The sequence below is a fragment of the Musa acuminata genome, chromosome BXJ2-4 (assembly GCF_036884655.1).
Source record: "Musa acuminata AAA Group cultivar baxijiao chromosome BXJ2-4, Cavendish_Baxijiao_AAA, whole genome shotgun sequence".
NCBI classification, from domain to species: domain Eukaryota; kingdom Viridiplantae; phylum Streptophyta; class Magnoliopsida; order Zingiberales; family Musaceae; genus Musa; species Musa acuminata.
Genome location: NC_088341.1, coordinates 39,021,985 through 39,040,196, shown reverse-complemented (window position 1 = coordinate 39,040,196; position 18,212 = coordinate 39,021,985). Strand labels below are relative to the sequence as shown.

The 18,212-nt window shown below is 38.9% G+C and overlaps 1 protein-coding gene across 2 annotated transcripts; it reads right to left on the bottom strand.

The window, feature by feature from the left end:
- Nucleotides 1–998: 998 nt before the first annotated feature.
- On the bottom strand, nt 999–17,110 carry LOC103983163 (pumilio homolog 5). Of its 2 annotated transcripts, none has more exons than XM_009400345.3 (10): nt 16,950–17,110; nt 14,952–15,786; nt 12,517–13,955; nt 12,277–12,418; nt 12,063–12,170; nt 9,194–9,406; nt 8,986–9,096; nt 7,761–7,955; nt 5,592–5,763; nt 999–1,452 (listed from the first exon to the last, which is right to left on the bottom strand). In XM_009400345.3, exons 2-10 carry the CDS (start codon nt 15,588–15,590, stop codon nt 1,433–1,435), a joined length of 3,039 nt encoding a protein of 1,012 aa, XP_009398620.2. In that variant the 5' UTR covers nt 15,591–15,786; nt 16,950–17,110; the 3' UTR covers nt 999–1,432. The 2 variants fall into 2 exon arrangements, with proteins under 2 accessions (XP_009398620.2, XP_009398622.2); XM_009400347.3 differs by having other exon boundaries at nt 14,958–15,786.
- Between the last annotated feature and the right edge of the window lie 1,102 nt (nt 17,111–18,212).

The following is an 18,212-nucleotide window of genomic DNA, read 5'->3' as shown; positions in this document are numbered from 1 at the left end:
ATAATGCTTATATATGTTCATGTCTCACGATTTTATTTAAGCTTTGCACAAAATGTAGAAGGCTTGTAGTAGATTTGATGGTCCCATTTTGATTAATTTTTATAGTCGTTTCAGGCTTGTAAACACAAATTATGTGCACACAAAAGTAAAACTACATAGAAACAGACCATTCAGGCAATTATTTTAGGAGTTTTTAGCTCCATAGAGTAGTATAAAATGTCAGTCAGCATAGCACCCAAGAGCTACCATAGTAGCACATGACAAGATGGGCCTATATGATAGTATATAGGATTGGTTCGAGACCTTGTTCCGCAACAATATTATATGGACATTTATGAGGAATTTTGATCACGGCGAATCACCTTAGAACTTTGTCGTGCAACTATGTAGGAATTCAGAATTTACAAAATTTATGTATGTAATTTACGTTGACATAACTATTTGTAAGATCTCAAAGTTAAACATTTTTTCTAACATATTTTCTCTTTTGCATATCTTTAAGGGATCATAAAACTTTTTGAAGAGACCAACAGACAAAACAGACAAACATGTAAAGGTATCACACGATTCAAACAAAACCAACTAAGTTTAGTATATCTCTTTTTCGTATTCACCGTCGTAGCACCAGTACATATCATACGTATACTTCCAGGACTGCTGCTCGAGAAGATGACTGGTGTTATGGAACAACGTGTTCTGCTTTATTGTTTCTTGTGCAATTGCAAGAGATGATGAGCAAGATACTGAGCCTTTTCTCTGCCGATCAAAGTTGATGATACGGTAAATAAATAATAAGGATCCTCATCTAGACTGCAGAATGTCCCTTTTTTATTTATCTCGTACGATTACCTCGTGAGAGGGGATGGAAGGAGGAGAACAAATGCAGCAGCAGCCGTATGGGAATATGCAAGTAGGCCTCAATCCATTCGTTCATTTTTCCATGCATCTGTGTACTCCATCCCCAATAAATCTGTACAATCCATAGCTAAACTCACATCTGCAGGCAGCACAGAACAATCCAAGCAATAATTTAATTTCCAAGTCGTCACACACGCTTCTTCACCATACCATATTACTATTCAACAACTCATTCAATCAAATCATGAAACCTATTTAGCCCCATCAATTTCACCAACATCATATTTAAATACACTCCAACCCCCTAACATTAGACTCCTACAAATACACACGTTATACCAGCTTGAGCTCATGTCACTCATTCAATATATACCTACTGTATCAACCTACCCTACGGGAGCCCTGAACCTGTACATCGTAAAAGGCAGGTGGTTGATAGCCACCCCCAATAACGAACCGGTAGAACTCCAGGAACTTTGGTTCTTTTCCAATCATCGGTGCAGCCAAAGATGCAGCTGTGGAGGAGCTTATCTAGGTGAATCAGGGAAGCATGGTCGAAACCACCACACGTGGTTCATGATTCAGGAGCCACATCTGCATTGACCATAAAAAAGAAAGCATAAAACTTAAGTAAATAACACAACAAATCAAATCCTCCAAATCTATCACCCACAGCATAGTGTTAAAAGGTCCCAACTATTTGAGGTTGGCTCCTCTTCAGATATCACCAATTTGGTGAATTTAAAGTAGAAATCATTTAGTGTCAGTTGCATTCACCAAAATAAACTAAAACATCAAGCTAGATGACCAATAATGTCACCTCATACAGTCCAATAATATCAGCATGTAAGCTAATTTCAAATTAACAAAACCACACAAACCTCAATGAAATATTAACAAATATGAAATTAAGACACTCATGAGCGGGCCGGGGTTGGGGGGTGTATATCAAAGGTTCCTAGCCAAAACTTCATGCCATACAGGTAACAGCAATATAAAATTTTGTAGAAAGTTACTGTAGATCAGCTTTCCTACATTTGCCAGATAAAATTACCTACAATCCTTCTACCATACACCATATAACCATCATAACATTATGTTTTAATATAATTTCTATTAAAACACACCACATACTATAAAAAAAATTATTTGTTTATAAGCTGTTAGACACAAGTTCTAGACAAGCCTAACAGTTTGCACATCCAACTTAAGGAATCTATAACTTAAAAGTCTATTACATTCAATTTGCATTATTGGGTTTCCCAAACCCTTATCTATGGTTCCAAAGACTACCAAGAAGAATTAAATTTCTCAGGGTATACAAACAAAGGGAGAACGTTGGCAACATTTTAAGGCAAGAAGTACCCATTACTGATTGAAAGATCATGCATGTAGTCTTTGCATATCAACCAAAAGGGAAAAACCTAGTGCATAAGGCTCCCACCAATGTGGAGATTGAAAAGACTGTTTTCATAAATAAAACCCTGGTCACCTAAGTCGAAATGAAGCAATCCAACCATACAAATTAAGGTAAGAACACAATATTAATGAAATTGTATGTGGATAGTGTATGAATTTGAGCAAAACCAGTTACAAACACCAGAAGTAAGAACTACCAGATTATGATATAGATACGAGACATTTAGTATCCCAAGTCAGCAAACAAATTAGAAACAGCGGAAACTAGAACTACCGATTTATAAAATAAACAGGTTACTATTTGTATAGCAACGGAAAAGAAAAAAATAAAAAACACAGCAGAAAAGCCACAAGTTTTATTGCTAGAAAATTAAAAGCCAATGAAAAGTAAAATGGAAGGCATGAAGGGACAAACATAAAGTAACTAAAAATATTTATCATATGCCACAACCATGGTTATTGGAATTGGAATAATTCTTCGTCAAGTTGAGTCTTAGCTGGCATTGAGACACTCCAAAAATCAGGGGTTTATCAATCTTCTATCAGAACTTGGGCCAACTAACTAATTCCAGCCAGTCTAGATGGCTCCGTGACTAATCCAAGAGCAGTCTGATAGGTCCCAATTAAAATTTGATTGGTTTCCTCCAATTCCAACTGAGTTACAATAACACCAGGTAGCGGCTGAGTGCATCTTGGTCCATTCTTGTCAACATTGGCAGGATCCATTTAATGTGGTCAACCATAGATTGATCCGAGACCTTTTCCAGTCATTCGCCTGTCAGTTCTAAAAATTATGTCAGAGGACATTATCCAATCAATCCAGTCCTATTCTAGTATCATAATCCTAACTAATCTTAACCATCTTCCGAGTCTTGCAAACCTCATCATGTATACCTGAACATTCACGAAGTAAAATGTCTTTCCATAAAAAATATTGGATTGACTTATGGCCTGAGGTTATTTTCCAATATATTATCTATTAAGTTCCGTCATTTCATAAACGATCTAAATGTAAATAAATCCACACCCAACAAAGAATGCCACAAAATAAAAACTTTATATGGCAGACTACTCTTCACAACTTCAAGAGCTTAGAAGACAACTTCATCCTAACAACTAAAATAAAACATACACTAGATGACCTTGCATAGCAACTCATGACGGCATTGCATAAATTCAAGAGAGGTGCAAGTTCGAATGTAAAGCCGGTACATAAGGTTGTGAAACATAAATCTTCAATGTGCCAGTAATGATCCTGATAGTTTGAATAGCTTCTTTGACCATACAACTGGGATCCAGCGAAGAGAATATGACTAACAGGCAGAGAAACTATGCTGCAGCTTGTGTAGGCCAAGACTTGCAAGTATAAACTTCATTTCTAAAAGCCTGATGGATCGTCTCAATCATTTTGGAGATGCATGTTTGGTCCATCAACCAGATTCTCTGAGCCCAATGGTGGAGCTGGATTTTTAATAAACTCTGATGGGAATTGTCTTCTTGCAGGTGGTAGGTTTGTTCAAGTCATTAATGATGTAGACTAGGTTACTGCTGCAAAAGAGGGCAACCTAGTGGCAGTAGCTCAAGGGATTACAAATCTGCTGGCACCAAACTAATGTGTATAAAGACATTTTTGAGCTTGTAAAGATGTTTGACAACATCCATTTTGCTCACGTTATTCATGAGGCCAACAAAGCGACCAAATAGGTGGCCACTAATGCTAGAAGCACAAAATTCACTTTCTGTGGCAGAGAGGGTTGTCTTCTCCTCTTTATAATTTTGTTTCCTCTGATGCAGAGGGTGTTTTTTGTATTACAACTATAAGTTAGTGAAGTAAGAGTTTCCTTTCTGGTAAAGAAAAGTCCAACCAGATTGCCAGTTATACAGAGTCACTAGCTTTATATAATACAAATTAATTAACAAAGCGACCAAATAGGTGGCCACTAATGCTAGAAGCACAAAATTCACTTTCTGTGGCAGAGAGGGTTGTCTTCTCCTCTTTATAATTTTGTTTCCTCTGATGCAGAGGGTGTTTTTTGTATTACAACTATAAGTTAGTGAAGTAAGAGTTTCCTTTCTGGTAAAGAAAAGTCCAACCAGATTGCCAGTTATACAGAGTCACTAGCTTTATATAATACAAATTAATTAATAAGCTGATAATTGTAGGATTTACTGGTCTGTAAAGCCCAGATGAATATAGAACATTTTCTTTATCTTCATATAAGAATCAAGATTACCTAGATTTTACCAACATGTTGAAGGCCTCACTCGAATACTACAGACCCTAACTCTTAAAAAAGAATAAAACATGTGGTAAGCTTCTCCAAACAAAACTAGAAGTGCACATGGAGGGTGAGTGAAGTTGTGGCAATGTTGGTGAAGAAGACTTAACCTTTTAATTTTTTGACAAAATTTCCTGGTTTTTCTCCTCCTTTTTAAAATCTTTTATTGATCTAAATTTATGCTTCTCATTGAGATACATTAATGTTTTTTAAGAGTATATTTGAGAATTGCATTAGAAAGAACAATCCGCTAGGCATTTTAACTAATAAAAGTGTTATTTAAAATGGCACTTTCAGATCTGAAAGTACAATCTGAAATTCTTCTAAATGCAGAAAGAGCTATGATAAATAAAATTCTTTCCATGTTGGTATCAATGTACCAACATAAGCGTAATATGTGAAATTAGTTAGAGAATAAGGAGATTGAAATTGTGTTCAAAAAAGAACAAGTTGGGGGAAATCCCTTAATTTGGTAAAACCAAAAAATTAATCTACAACGAGAAAAAAAGATTGGCAGGGCCAAGCATGACAAATAGGGGATAGTGCTCTATGTTTATCATTGTCATTAGCGTTAGCCCCATGATTGTCATTGCTACAAAATAAGGAATAAGGTTGCCATTAGCATTAATTTAGTTGGACTACAAAATGATATTATTTCATTTTAGTTAAGGTGTTATACTAATATTACAAATTTCAAGTCCCATTAGGAACATCAACATTACAGCTGAGAGTCAGACTTAGGCTACTTCATACACTCAGGTAGTAAACATAACATGGATGAAGGCGAAAATGCATAATCAAGTTAACAACATGCAGGACCACATTGTAATTTCTAGAAAATGGGAATAACAAGGTCTACACAATGCAATTGGAAATAAAACAAGATTACGGTATTGAGAAGTTTTCAGTTATCTACAAAACTGCCAGATGATATATGTGACAGGTAGTAAAACCTGAAGTTAATTTTTTTATTATAAGTGATATATCTATTTTTTACAGAAATTTCTAAAAATCAACCAGTAGAGTATGAATCACCTTCACCACATAACTGTTCAACCCGAGCAACAATATGTTTCCCATAGGTGTATTTCTTTAAAGCCTGCAAGTGAACCTTTATGAGATTAAGCAAGACCTCACGTTGTTTATCAGTGCAGGTATCAAGAATCTTCTGAACCACATAATTTGCAAATTGATCCTTCGTCATCACCTGAAAATAACAAATGGAAAAGAGCAAACATCAAAACATCGAAGCATGCTAACAGTTGAAAGAATACAACAGAGAAGAAACAAATCACCAACATGCACAAGTTCAGGTTGGATGGAAATCTTGTAAAACATTATTTTGTCCACAAACAGTGACCAACGTAATTTTTATACTAAGAAATATTGTTAATGAATCATGAATGTAAGTGATATACAAGGCTTCAGAACGATTTGCAAAAACCTTTTAAAGGATTTAGTCGGTTAAAAATTTTGACATAAATATTCTAAATTGGAAATGGAAAGAAAAAAAATTTGTTGGATTTGATGCTTATCATTGCATGTACATAAAGATTATGCCACTTACGTCTGCATTTTATTCTCCAGTAAAATTACCAAGCATTTGCTACCCCTCAGGAATAGCAAACATAAACATGAAAACTTCTTGGTAGATACTACTGAAGAATGAAGTGTCAAAATCAAAATAGGACACCACAGCAACCAATCACGTTTTTCCATAATCCCATCATGCATGAGCCAACAAAAGACCAATCTACCTCTAGTAACTGATACAACGAAAGTTGTGCAAAATATTATATACTTGCCAATAGTGTTTTCAAAAGGCACTCGGGCGAGGAGATTTGTTTCAATGAAGCGCCACTCAGGTGCACTTGAGCCAAGCATTGGGCAACTCAGGCATGCACCTGAGCCAAATTGGTCCTGGTTCAAGCATGGGCAATTAACCAACTAATACGACTTAGTCTCTCTCTCTCTCTCTCTCCCCCCCCCCCCCGGTGACCCAGTGAAATCAACCACCAAAACCCTACCGCCTTGTCCACTGCTGTCTACAGCTTTGTCTACTGCCAATTTCCAATTTCCCCCACCTTCCTCCATGGCCTTTCGCAAGTTACTTTGCCATCTCTCTTTCTCATTTTGTAGGTAATAGCCCTTCGTCGATTACTTTCCTACACCAATTTTAATATTCGAGAGTGCCTTGCTTCACTCAGGTAGGCACCTAGCGCCTCGGGCATTTTGAGAACTTGGCGCCTAACGCTTTTAAAACATTGCTTGCAAAAATAGTCAACGAACCATATCGACATCATCTGAGTCCATGTGGTATATCACCCATGTATAAATCAAGGACTAATGTTTCACCTTGATCGGTATGAAACGGGCAGCACATACTGATTCGAGTGCCAATTGACCCAGTCCGATCCTCCACTTGTCGTGACCTCGCTGCACACTGCCACACACGATCTTTGCCCTAATTACTTATTAGGTATGGCTCTCTTCCACTACCTTTTACTCTTTCCTTCTTCCTCCACTGCTTCCTCTTCTCCCTCTTTTTCTTCCTCTGCGAAACATCGATACATACCGATGTACCATGTGATGGTACACCGGTACTATTTGGTATGTATCGGTCCGACAGATCTCCGAAATAGGTCAAGTACCCGAAACAACAAGCCTTGGTCTAAATATTGTGTGGGATAAGCTTAGGCCACTTATACTAAGGACAAAAGAGAAGGTGTGACTACAAGCATGAAGGCCACATTGTTTTTGAACTTAAGATCATGAAACACTTGGAAGTTCATAACAAGATGTTTCCTAAAGACGACATAGTAGTGCCTATAGCATAAGAAATACTAGTTCCCAGCTACGAGTGATACCTAATAGTTTATCATCATGCAATAATGTGAATTCGTATATAATTCTATCCTAAATCAAATTAAATGAATAAAACAAAGTAGGGAACAAGTGGAAATATGAGTTCTTTTGTATTTTTTCACAAGACACGGCACCTTAGTTGGTCTATTTGAGTATTTTGCTATTTATGGAATTTCAAGCAATATGAGTAACTAAACTATAACAGAGACAGCTTTAAATAATAATTGCTCTGGATTATCAGAAACGGTTCATTTGTAGAATATCAATAAAAATTCTTCAATAGCACATCAACAACCTACTATATCTTCTCTTTAAAAAATCCAAAGGTTTTCAACATACCAGTAAATTATCGTTTCCTTCAGTTTGTCCAACTATTTCCTTGATCAGGTAATCTCTTTCTTCAGTATTACCATACTCAAAGCACTTCTCAACAACATTTGAGGCAAACTTGTGCTGACTCATTTGTACAACTTGTCCAGATAAACTATGGATTATTTGGCTTCTCTCATGTGGCTTCCCCCTCTCCAAAACATGCTGAAAGCAAATAAATATGCTAGTTGTAAGTTGTGACTGTAGGTAACAAGTCATATCAATATATAAAAATCAGTTAGAGAATGATAGTATCAATACTCAAAAGCAGTTTAGAACGAAAAACTCATCGTCTTGATATATAATATTCAAATTCATCCATTTAAGACGAGCCTGCACAAAGCAAAGATACAACAGCTAGAGAATGATAGGATCTACATTTATCTAGAAATCAAGATACCTTTTTAATAAGACCTGTGCTGTTTGTTAAGTCACTATGTAGAAAATTGAGGAAAAAGAGAAATGAAAAAGGATACAACAAGAAGATTTCCATTTGTAACAGACAACCTGAACAGGTGAGTCAAGCATATCGGAAATCATTTTTGTGTAACAGACTAAAAAAAGGTCAATTATTCTCCTATTCTTTCTAGTTATAACTTCCAACCATGTGAAACATAAAACATAAATATTTATGGTGGCTCAAAAAGAGTCCTTTCCTGGTATTAGATGTCAAATGATGCACCCACTCAAAAAGTGCAGAACAGGGTGGGACTGTTTCAAAAGAATGACAGACCAAAAGACTAACCCTAATTACATATCTCCAAACGAGGAGGGAAGTAGTTCCACATACTTGTCATAATAAGGAAGATAACCACAGTCTAGAAGACAAGCCAAACTTCAAGAACAACTCAAGAAGCTTGCTCTTCAAAAAAAAAAAAAACCATGACTCGAAGGGCGTCATCAAGATACCAGCATAACACTGTCAATCGGGCAATGCATCTCTTTGGATTTTTGCACTTAAGATATGCTTCTCAATGCAGTAGTGTCAGATAAGTAGCACAGTACTGTGGTGAGGTGATTGTGATATGCTGGCACAACAGATATTGGTCAAATAGAGGTTGGCATAACAGGTACGTGCTGTCTTTGTCTAAAAATATAAAAGATAAGTATATGGTGTTAGGGTCTTTCAGAACCTTAATTGACAACTGATTTTGGGACGCTTCATTTGAGATGAATGGACAGTGATATAACTCACCTGTGTGACATAATTGCCATACTGGTCTTGTGCAAGAAGGCAGGCTGACTGCAAAATCTCATCAACAATGCAGTGACTTTGGGATTCATCTGTACAATGCTCCAGGACTCTCTTCAAATACAATGGATATGCTTTAGAATATTAAGGGGGTATGTGAAACTTATCTCAGAACCAAAATACTAGTCTAGAAAATATTAACTGTCCAAACCTGAATCACTCGACAACCATAGGGATGCGTAGAAAGGTTTGCAACTTGACCACGGAATGCAGATATTATAAAACCAATTTTTTCGGTTGGTACGCATTCAATGCACTTTTGAATTACATGATTCCCATTCTGATCTCGAACACATCTCATGACATTACCATCAAGTTCTTGAACAAGCTGTGTTTTCTGCTCTAGTTCAATAACATCAAGAGCCTGCAATCAGAATAAGACATGAATTAAAGAAACAAGATGGAAACAAGAGGCTAATTTCCCTGGGTTACATCAGAATTTAAACAAGATCACTATCCAAAGACTAGTATGACCTAAGCATAGAGCCCAGTAACCTAAAAAGTTTATGCTCTTAAAAAAGGAAAAACTCAATCAAACTAATTGCAATAACTTCAATCCAGTATAACTCGATCAAACTCAATCAACAGGTGACCTGCAGAAAGATATACAGTCATGAAATATTAAGATGACCAAAATACTCCAATCCAGAAAAGACTCAGATTAGGTGATCAATGGCTTAATAAGTGATTGTGATTATGACCTGAAGCAAAAGAAAGCTTCCTATGAATTCACGTTCCATCACATCTCTCACTGTTCTATCTGATTTCTTATATTTTCCTCATATCTTTGTTCTCATATCTTCAATGCTACTTTCTTTTTAGTTTTGGGTCATTTAGTTCTCTGCATGCCTCAACTAGAATTAATATTGGTTATGTTGCTCTCATTATTATTGTGCATTAATGTTAATTGAAATGAGGAAAAATCTAAAGAATATTTTATGATTTCTTTTTGGCATGTTACAAGATCTATGCCTGCTTTCTGGAAATATCAAAGGTATGCTTATATCCATCAAATCTTTCATCACTATTAAATCCATAAGCAGAGAAAAGGCCTCTATTTAATACATGTTTATCTTAGTATTTTCTGTTCTGTTATGAGGCAAGAAAATAAATAGTATAAATCAGTGCCTAACAGTGGATAGTGTGCTATGTAAGGTTACTTATATGGTCCACCCCAGTTATTTAAAAAGCGCTAGGTGCCAAGGTTTAAAAAAAGCCCGAGACACTAGGCGCTCGCCCGAATGAAACGAGACACTAAAATATATAATATAATTAATCAATATAATTATTTAAATAAAAATATGATATTAAATTAAGAAAATCTTGCAATATCACAATATCACATTAACAAAAAGTCTCAAAATTCAAAACAATAATTTCAAACAAAGAAAAATTAGCAGTATTAAAATCAAAATAATAGATTATTAATCTAATAAAAAAATATTGTTCCTAGTATACTGTTAATATATTGTTAATAGTACACTATTGAGTCGATGTGAGAAGAGTGAGTAAGAGTAAGACAGCAATGGCGAGCAGCGAGTAGCGGGAGCGACGACAGTGGCAAGCAACGACAACAACGACGAGCAGCGATAGTGGCAGCGGCAGCGATAGCGAGAGCGCAGCGTAAGAGTAAGACCGATGCTGCTGACTGAGAGCAGCGGTAGAGGTCATAGCGAGCAACGGTAGCAAGAGCAGGAGCGGGAGCAGCGAGCAACGACAGTGGCAACGGCGAGCAACGATAGTGGCAGCGAAGAGGAAATGTCAACAACAGAATCACGAGCAGTGTTAGGGTTGGGGAAGTCGCGAGAGGGATGCTGGGAGGTTGATATCGGTGCTTTAGTTGGTTCAATCAGCGAGCAACGATAGTGGCAACGGCGAGCAACGATAGTGGCAGCGAAGAGGAAATGTCAACGACAGAATCACGAGCAGTGTTAGGGTTGGGGAAGTCACGAGAGGGATGCTGGGAGGTTGATATCGGTGCTTTAGTTGGTTCAATCAGCGAGCAACGACAATGGCAACGGTGAGCAACGATAGTGGCAGCGAAGAGGAAATGTCAACGACAGAATCACGAGCAGTGTTAGGGTTGGGGAAGTCGCGAGAGGGATGCTGGGAGGTTGATATCGGTGCTTTAGTTGGTTCAATCAGCGAGCAACGACAGTGGCAACGGCGAGCAACGATAGTGGCAGCGAAGAGGAAATGTCAACGACAGAATCACGAGCAGTGTTAGGGTTGGGGAAGTCGCGAGAGGGATGCCGGGAGGTTGATATCGGTGCTTTAGTTGGTTCGATTGAACCAACTAAAGCACCAGGGTCGCCTGGTTTAACCCGGGCGCTCGCCCGAGCCCAGGAGCAGGGTGATTCGAGCAAGCGCCTAGGCGACGCCTCTTTGAAGCGCACCGCTTGGACATGAAGCAAGGCGCTCGAGCCTCGCCTCGCCCGAGGCGAGGCCCGAGCGCCTATTGAAATCCCTGGTCCATCCTACCGAGACCTTCTACATCTTCTATTGCCTAAATCTGGTTTGCCTAGGGCAGATCCATTCTCAGAAGGATCAACTTCATGAACATTTATAAACCAATAACCATAATGGGAAAAAGGTAAGTATGATGATAAAGATAGTTGTCCCTAAAAAGGAAAATAACAAAATAAAAATGATTGGCAATATTGATCAAGCAGCCTAAGTATAATCATGATGTGACGGTGATTGGAAAAATGCCACCAGTTTCTCAAGCTCCTAACTGAAAGAGAATAGCTACTTTACTTAACCTATCTGAGAAAGGCTGCATTATAGGAGAAGAACATGGTCTGCTGCTGCCCATCAGAAGAAACAAGTTCTATCTTTAAAGTCAAACAGCATTGTGAAAAATCTTGTTAACACATTGCACAACTGCTGTCTGGGAGACCACACATTAGCTATCCATGAAGTTTTAAACATCCATACAATATCAAGCATTCAAATTCCAACAAAGAAAATTGATATGATGGCATCAAACAGATCAATAGATACCTAGAAGAAAGAGATACCTTTTGAATTACACGACAGCCATACATCTGAAGGCTCAAAGGCAAGACATGGCCAACAAGCTTATTAGCAAGTTCTTTCCTCTGTTCAGGATTCCCATGCTCAAAAAACTGTAAGGACAAAGCAATATTAACTACACAAGAAGATAATCACAAATTGCAAATATATCATAAATTGATCACAGAAACAGTCATTGAAATGTTTTAAGTACCATACCTTCTGAATGACATAATTCCCAAACACATCAGTCATTAATGAATAAGCATGTGGAAGAACTTCCCTAAAAACCGATGCCTTCTCATCAGCACTACAAGTCTCTAACTTTTGTTGAATGAATCGACTCCCATGTTGATCAGCACTGATGTAGACGGTACAAGAACAATATCATTACATCATGTAAAAAATCCACTATTACAATAAAAAAAGAGGTTGAGATTAAAAAAAATCAGAACTTGCCTAAATTCAACAATACGCCCAGCAATATCAGATAAATCATATCTACGAGCTTTATTGGACTTTAGCTCTTCAAGGAAAGAGTATGATATAGGATCATCAACCTTCTCACCTCCTCTTTGGAATGAACATCCGGAAGAACCTGTAATTCTTTCAGAGCCGAATGGAAATTTAGTGTTGTCGTTTTTCCTTCCTGAAAAGCTTGTCCTAGCCACTGGTGATCCTTGAGAAACAGGACTGGCAAGCGGGGAGCCCGGGAACTGCATCAGGAGACCCATGTTTGGAGGATTCCCATAGTAGCCGGGACTAATAGTGACTCCTTTTATAGCATTAAGAGTGTTGACACCACCAACTCCCATGACTTGGGGCCTTTGTTCAGGTAAATATGCAGAAGAACCTGGACCTTTTTGAAGATCATAAGTACCTGCTGGGCTTCCCACAGCGCTTCCCCTGGAGATCTTTGAATCATATTGACCTGCAGCGGCAAGTGCATCCGTAGAGTAATGATGATAAAAAGGCATATATAAAGGATCAGAAAAGGGAGGCTGAATAGCTAGACCCAGCTGTCCATATATCTTATACAACTGCTGCATGTCAACACCAGGAACAGCATTTCCCCCAGTGGATATTCCTGAAGCTCTAGCACTAAAGTTTGGGCCTACGACATTGTCAAAAGGCATTGGCATAGCACTATGATGAGGTGGATAGGCGGTAACAAGTGGAGACACTAGTGAGGGATTCAAGGTATATCCACCTATGCCAAACTGGAGAGGAAGTACACTAGGGAATTGCAAATTATGGTAATATGGAGCTCCATATCCAGCTCCTGGGACATACAATGAAGGCACAGTGCCAGCAGATTGCAACAAAGGCTGCATTTCAACTGAGGGTAGCTTAGGTTGACCGTGAGAAACATGATCCCCAGTATTTTGAGAATGGGTCACTCCTTGAGCAATAATCTGAGACTGACCAATCTGAGCATGAGAAGAAGGGCTCGTTGTGTATAAGCCAACTTGCTGAGAGTTTTGCCATGAATGGTGACTTCTGTGGTCATCAGTAGATAACCTTAAATTCTTCATCTCATCTTCAATATTATCACGATCCAAACAGATAATGTTGCTGGGTGGCACACTCTTGTCTATGGAGGTATCGCCACTGCTCAATTTTTTTTGACCTTGGTGTAGATTAACTGTCCTGTCAGTAGACGCTGAGCCTGGAACTGCCACAGCACCAGTGTCACCATTCAACACAAATCCAACTGAATGTGAGCCTAAGTGAGGAGTACAAGTATGGGCACCAGGTGTTCTTGTCTCTGAATTTGTCATGCCATTTGAATAATCATTTAGATGGTTTGAAAGGGCATTTTGTATAGCTGCTTGTTCAATAATAGTGTGGCTTGAGTGGTGGGAATGATCTCTATACACAGGATATGAAGTCTGTTCCTGTAACATCAGAAACAATCCAACTTCATGAGGACCATCAAACCAATTATCAGGATCCATGTGTAAAATATATGTCACCAAGCGAAGTTTAAGCTCAACAGGCATAGATTCTAGAAAATGCTTATGAGATAACATTGTGTTGATTGCAATCATGAAAATATTAACTGTAACAAAATTATGGTCACTATACGATTAGCAAATAAAAGAATTATATTTCAAGAACTTAACAAGGCCTAATATTTTCACCAAGAAGTGGGCACTCATCCTTTAACAAACAGTATATCCTTTATGCACATGCAGTTAGGCAGTTGTCACAAAGTTTTTTCCAAAAGAGGTACTCAAATATAAATACCTACAACAAGCATGAGCACATGCCTAGCTCAGCTGAGGTCAGTGCAACACAAGGAGCAAGTCATAAAGTCTCTAACAAAATTAGGATCAGCAGGCTCACTCTCACTACCAGGGAAAGCATTCCTCAATGCATAGCAGTCAGCACCAAATTTCCATGACTCCCAAGTTGAAGTCATAGTTTTTCACACTTTTGGGCCCTCTTCAGACCATCTCAAACAATTTCATCAGGCAGTTCTACAGAAAAATATTGCTTTGGCTGTCATGGTACAAACTTTGATTAACGCAGACAATGATCCTATTGAGTTGTTGAGAGATATAGGATTACATGAAATAACAAATAAGTTCCATCCCAAGTTATATATGCTTAGACCATCAACAAATGGTGAGTAGACTCAACCTAGGGTGAACATGCTACCACCACAATGTGGATTCTGGAGAAGGTCAACTTATGCAGCCTAATCTCTATATGTAGAGGTTGTTTCTGAAGCCTTAGTTAACTAGGTCGCAAAGGAAACTAAAGCCTGCTCTCAGGTTCAGCCTACAGCATGCATTAGAAACAAAAGACAATGTATGATGTGAAGAAACACAATAAAGAAACACAATCTTGAATTTCAAACATTCATTTTTACCAGCAACACTAACTACCTGTACCAAGTCTGTGGGGTACATATGACGTCCTTGCACATGTGTTGAATGCCCAGGAAAAATAACAGTTTTCTTATCTGTCCAATCACTATATTCTGCTGTAGGTGACCTATCATCCTCAGGCTCCTCATTATGAGTTGGAAGGGCAGGTCGAGATGATAAAATAGATGACTTGCTGTTGTCATCGAATGAAGGCATTCTTCTATTGTCCCCAAACCCACCAATGTGTTGCATCAAATGCCGATTCTCACGAGAGATAAGAGGCGGAGGAAGTCTGGGGTTTAAATTCACATTCGCACAGTAGTAAGCTAAGTAAGTTGGATGAGCACGGAGTTGTTCTTCGGATCCACAATTTTGAACTGCATTGCTTAGGTTCTCCAAGCTGACACCCAAGTCAGCAGTCTGGTTTCTCAAGATATCAAATGCTGCACGAGAACCCTCCATGCTAGGAGGTGCACTTCCACTTCTACTGAGGCCATTGACGTTCTTGGACCCATGGTATTTTTGTCCTTTTAAAAGCAACCCCAGTTCTTCTGAAACTAAATTACTTGTTGAAGCAAATTCTGATGTGTCCTCATCAAGGAGCCAGCTGTCAGCTCCATTATTCTCTATGAATCTCAATGGACTCTCTGTGGCCATTATTACAAGGTGCTGCTTGTTTCTGAACTCGGCATTTAGCCCCTAATGATATTCTGCATATTTCGGAGAGTAAGCACCTTCCTACCACCTTTATTGTACTTCTACAGGATGCTAACTCCAGGTAACATCTTAGGGCGGAAGAATAATGCAAAGACACTGATGCCTATCTTTTGTGCAGCCGAGTTTGAAGAGGTGCCTGATGCCGAAAAAGAAGATGCCAAGAAGATAAAATAACAATGTTATATATTTGAACAAAGCCAAAATTGAACCAGCAAGTTAAGAATGTGCAAAGAAAAATTAAGAACCACTTCAACTTGACACACTAAAATTAAAAAAAAAAGAAATTATTCAGAGAATGTGTCGGAGAAAGCCAGAAAGGTAAAAATGCTGATAGACAAGTTATTTAATGCAAATTACTTTTCCGTAGGCATATGTCAAGTTACAAAGACGATCTTTCCAGAATTTGCCAATCAGAAGACTTCATAAATTTTGTTAGACGTTCATAATATAACTTGGATTGAAACAATAACAAGAAACCAACAAACCTAGAACACATAGCAAGTCAACTAATTCAATCAGAATTGTACTATTGAGGAACATGAACACTACATAGACACATGCATATGAATTATCTAGTAGGTTAAATATTCTTTGCCAGTGCACTGGCTAGATCCTGATTTTAAATTCTAAAATTTCACCATGCAAAGAGTTGGACAAGCAGAAGTGCCTCAGAAGGGTGCAAGCACTTCAAAACTCATAAAGAAGTTTGCAGAGAGTCATAAAAATTAGTAGACAAGAAAAATTTAGTTATGTAATTAGATTGCCATCTGGAAATCATTGCTCTGCCCTCAAGTAAATCAATAGAACAGAAAAAGAGAGGAAGCCGTACCTACATTCCCTAAAGGACCAATAACACGACCCAAACCGCAAAGTAACATAGCCTATTACATATCTCGCGACACATACAAAACTCGCACGCTATGAAACCTTTTGTTTTCAGTCCACAATCAAGAATTTTTGTAAAGGTTGCAACTTGGTCAAGAAAATTCCAATAACCAGAAGCCAGTACCAGCAATCAGCCCCAAAATCAGAATACCAGTTCCCAGAACCAAATGGAAACAAAAACCATTTTGAAATATGCAAGAATAGGAAAGGCACAGAAAGTCTGTATCAGAGACGATAAACATCCGAATAATTCGACCCTCTCTTAACGCAGGCATGATCCCAAACAGGACCTTAACGTACATAACACCTGAATTCTTCTAAGACCAAGAAACCGCAAAAGAACCAGAATCAGGACTTCGTCATCAAACCCTAACGCAAGAACGATCAGGAGTCGCGAACCACGAGAATCCTCACCTGCCGCCCCGCGTAGAGCCACGCAATCCAATCCAAGAACAGCGATTTCTTGAAGCCTTGGATCCAAGAACTGGGAATCGGGAGAAAGGAAGAGTTCTTCGGCAGGCTCGCCCCCTCTCGCTCTTTCTTCCGCTCGAAGCCCGATATGCTTCCAAAACCCCTAATCGCCGGGCCTTAAGAAATTTCTTGCGGCCGAGAAGGGGCCAAATGACTTTAACATCCCTCCACCAAGGCTAAGATACTCGCCCAGACGGACTACCCGTCGAAACCCTCTATGGTGGGACCCGTTAAGGCTAATGAACTGTGGTCTATTGTGAGAGTCGGTACAAACGCAGGTAACTTATTTAGAGGAGGAAAGGTTATTTTGGGCATAAGACGACGCCGTCTCTTTATTTGCCTCCTCCTTTGGACGAGCCGGTGAATTAATTAATGAATTGATCCGGTAAGTTTAAGAGGCGTGCGAAGCTTCAATGTGTGATAATCTACGTTGTACTCCACGTATAAGATAAGGCATTCGTCCCCGTTGCGTTTAGTGGTTTATTCGAGCAATACATGGTGATCATATTCTTTTCCGGATGAGAAATTAAATTAGGAAGACTTTGAAGTCATTGCTTGTATGGATATATAATATAGGTTATGGTAGATGTGAGGTAGGCAGATTAATTATCATTCCTTGGGTAAGATGATTGCGGACTGCAGCCAATGTGATACTCAAAACTCGTGCTCTTCGAATCGTTTCCAACTTCGTGGCGTACCTACCTCGTGGTTGGTCGACGCATCAGGGGACCCATCAGGGTCTGTGGTTGGTCGCTGAATGGAGTGCCGCGAACGAGGGGGAGGGTGGTTTCGTAATTACGTCGGAGTCTGCGGATGCATGGGTCACGTGGCGGGTCAGCAGTGTTGAGGTCCCGTTCGGTGGGTCTCACTTGCTGGATACGTGGAGTCGCGCCAGGAGTGGGGCACACTTGAATGGACGCGTGGGACTGCGTCAGTAGTCGACTGCTGGAGTGGTGCGTCGTTGCTCCGAAGGCTGCCGGCTTGCATGTCGCGCCGCCTTTTGCCTCGTCACCTCGGAGCAAGGGAACTCAGTTGATCCCCGCACGTGCGACTGTACCCCCCTCCGATCCCTCGGCTTTAACGCCTCACGTGACTCCCGCACGTTTCATTATGCCCCTCGTCCGAGTAAAGATTAATTATAAATTGTTTTTTATAATTAATTATTTTAGTATTTTAATCATTATATTTTTACAAATTATATTAAAA

Excerpts from the sequence above, each read along its gene's own strand:
- LOC103983163 (XM_009400345.3), bottom strand. The coding sequence starts at position 15,590 with ATGGCCACAGAGAGTCCATTGAGATTCATAGAGAATAATGGAGCTGAC. Across the intron at positions 9,407-12,062 it reads GCTGTCGTGTAATTCAAAAG|GCTCTTGATGTTATTGAACT; the intron begins GTATCTCTTTCT and ends TTCTGATTGCAG. Across the intron at positions 7,956-8,985 it reads ATGGCAATTATGTCACACAG|CATGTTTTGGAGAGGGGGAA; the intron begins GTGAGTTATATC and ends ATTTGCTTTCAG.